General features: G+C 39.1%; 1 protein-coding gene across 1 annotated transcript in view; it reads right to left on the reverse strand.

Moving 5' to 3' along the window:
- Positions 1-1421, reverse strand: part of LOC107058805 (paired amphipathic helix protein Sin3-like 2) — a 34706-nt gene extending 33285 nt beyond the window's left edge. Inside the window, exon 1 of the mRNA XM_015304971.1 lies at positions 1291-1421. Coding sequence (XP_015160457.1) covers positions 1291-1421 — 131 coding nt within the window. The remainder of the gene's footprint in view (positions 1-1290) is intronic.
- Between the last annotated feature and the right edge of the window lie 1411 nt (positions 1422-2832).

Raw genomic sequence — 2832 nt, forward strand, 5'->3', positions numbered from 1 at the left:
ATCTAAGGTCAATTTTTGAGAAACAGGAAGCACCCTGAAGCTGATCAAAAAGATCATCGATTCTAGACAGAGGATACTTATTCTTGATAGTAACCTTGTTCAACTGACGGTAATCTATACACATCCTAAGGGAACCATCCCTCTTTCTCACAAATAAGACCAGAGTTCCCCCAGAGTTCCCCAAGGTGAGACACTTGGTCGAATAAAACCCTTATCTAAAAGATCATTTAACTGCTCTTTCAACTCTGTTGGTGCCATTCTGTATGGCAGAATAGATATAAGACGAGTATCTGGAAGAAGATCTATACCGAAGTCTATCTCTCTCAGGAGGGACTCCGAGAAGATCATCAGGGAAGCCTTCTGGGAACACTTTTACTACTGGAACTGACTGAATAGGAGGTACCTCAACACTTGAGTCATTAACTCGGACTAAGTGATAAACACACCCCTTAGAAACCAACTTCCTTACCTGAAGGTACAAAATGAAACGACCCTTAGGCACTACTGAACTGTTTTTCCACTTTAAGACTAGCTCATTTGGAAACTAAAACTTGACTACTCAAGTTCTACAATCAACTGAGGCATAACAGGCATGAAGCCATTCCATACCAAGAATGACATCAAAATCTATCATGTCTAACTTAATTAAATCAGCCATGGTACTCTTGTGATTGACGAAAATGGGAAAATCACGGTAGACTCTCTCTGCTAGAATAGACTCACCAACATGCGTGGAAACACTGAATGGTTCACTAAGTTGTTCAGGAATAACATCAAAACCCATAGCTACATACGGAGTTAAAAAAGGTAAACTCGCTTATGGGTCTAGCAAAGCATAAACAGTAAAGCAAAGACTCAAATCATACCAGTGACAACATCTGGAGAGTTTATTGCTCTAGACGACTAGTGATTGTATAAAGGCGATTTGCTCCTCTGCCAGTACCGGAAATAGCTCCTCTAGGTGCAGCCTTGTCTGGTGGAGCAACTGAAGAAGACTGGGCTCTATTGCCCCCATTACTATTTCCCTACCTGTTCTTTGGACACTCTCGCATGAAATGCCCATTTTGACCACACTTGAAACAACCAGTGGAGCCCTCATGACTAGTAGCTTAATGGTTCCTACCACACTTGGCGCATGCAGAAGGCTTACTACCCCCTTGTGCCACGCTACCCTGAGAATAAGCAGGTTTAGCTCTGAAATTTTAACTATTGTACTCACATTTGTTCTTAGGTGCAGGTGCACTAGCAGATGATGGAGCAAGTCCCTTCTGTTTCTGTTGGAAGGATAACCGGTTGGCAATACTCTTCTGCTGCCCGGACTTATTCCCTGTGTTAGCCCTTTTGTTCTTAAACTCTTCTTTATCCCTCAGCTGGTCATCCTCAACTTGTTGCACATGGATCATTAGTCTTGCTATGCCCATGTAACCTATTAGCATGGCTGCCTTACTTTCCTTACTTAACAACAAGTCAACCCAACAACGAATAAAATCATTTTGCTCCTCATGTCGTCAACCATCTCTTTGCTTCTCTTAGATCACGGGGAAAGAAATGCCCCATGAAAGCACTCTCAAAACAGTCCAACTCACAAATAGTTACGCATAAGCACGAGTTAGAAAGAAACTTTTTAGAGATAAAATCTAACACATGAAATGAATATGAAAGAAGTGAAGGAATTCGTAAATGTTGCAGCCTCCTAATTATAGATGTGGCCCGCTTCACACCGATTAATAGGACTCTACAAACACAGCTTCATAGACTCCCTAGGACTCTTGAACTCTATCGTTTGATACCAAGTTTGTCACGCCTCGAGCTTACACGCTGGACGTGGTTGGCACTCGAGATCCATTGATGGCCTCAAGCGAACCCTTGGCGTGGCATACTACCTTAGCGGAAGACTATATGCAATAAGAAAGGAATTCAAATGCTAAACAACTTAACTGTCTCAAACTGAACTCATAATGTTTTGAAAATAAACATTTAACTTAGCCAAAATGGCAATTCAAATCTGAACATAAGTCAATAACAAAATGATGACAAATGAACTAACATCTGACTGACTATCTATGAAGCCTCTAAAACAACTTAGATGGATGTTGGGACAACCCCACAACATCCTAATGAACTAACTAGAAAGCAATGAAAATAGATCCTCAAAAATGCAAGAAGGCTCACCGACTAACTCTAAACTGCTCACTGGATCAACGGTGCGCTGGAATGTCGATCCTAGTTACTTGTGTCTGCATCATAAGATGATGCAGGCCAACTGGCATTAGTACATTAAATATACGAGTATGCGAGTTGGAATGCTAAAACAACAGAGGCTTGAAAGGGAATCTGAAAGAAATAGTTACCTTGGCTCTTCTCAAATCATGAATACTTAACTTTCGGGGGTGCGGAATTCATCAGTGCGGAATTGCTTTATTTAATTTTATTTGACCTTTTGGTAGTGTGGTAGGTGAGTAATTCATGATATTTTTGGTATTTTTGGTAGGTGTACCATTTTTGGTAGGTGAGGAATTCATTTTATGTTTGGCTAAATATTTTATTATAATATTGTTTTGCTAAGTGTCTTAATCTTGATATCTCTTTAATATTATTTATGATATATTCTAGATATAACATATCTTGGGTTCTTAGATACATATATAAATTTTCCTCCATTAATTGTTCTAATATTTTTATATCTTCCATAGATTCTGTCCAATATTGTAAATATTCGTAGTTCATTTTAATCTGAATTTATTTCTAAATCATACCATTCTATTCTTTCGAGGTCTAAATCATGTAGGTCTATTTCATACCATTGTTGGTTTAATATATCCTCTGATTCGT

This window comes from Solanum tuberosum, unplaced genomic scaffold, assembly GCF_000226075.1.
Source record: "Solanum tuberosum cultivar DM 1-3 516 R44 unplaced genomic scaffold, SolTub_3.0 scf00601, whole genome shotgun sequence".
NCBI lineage: Eukaryota > Viridiplantae > Streptophyta > Magnoliopsida > Solanales > Solanaceae > Solanum > Solanum tuberosum.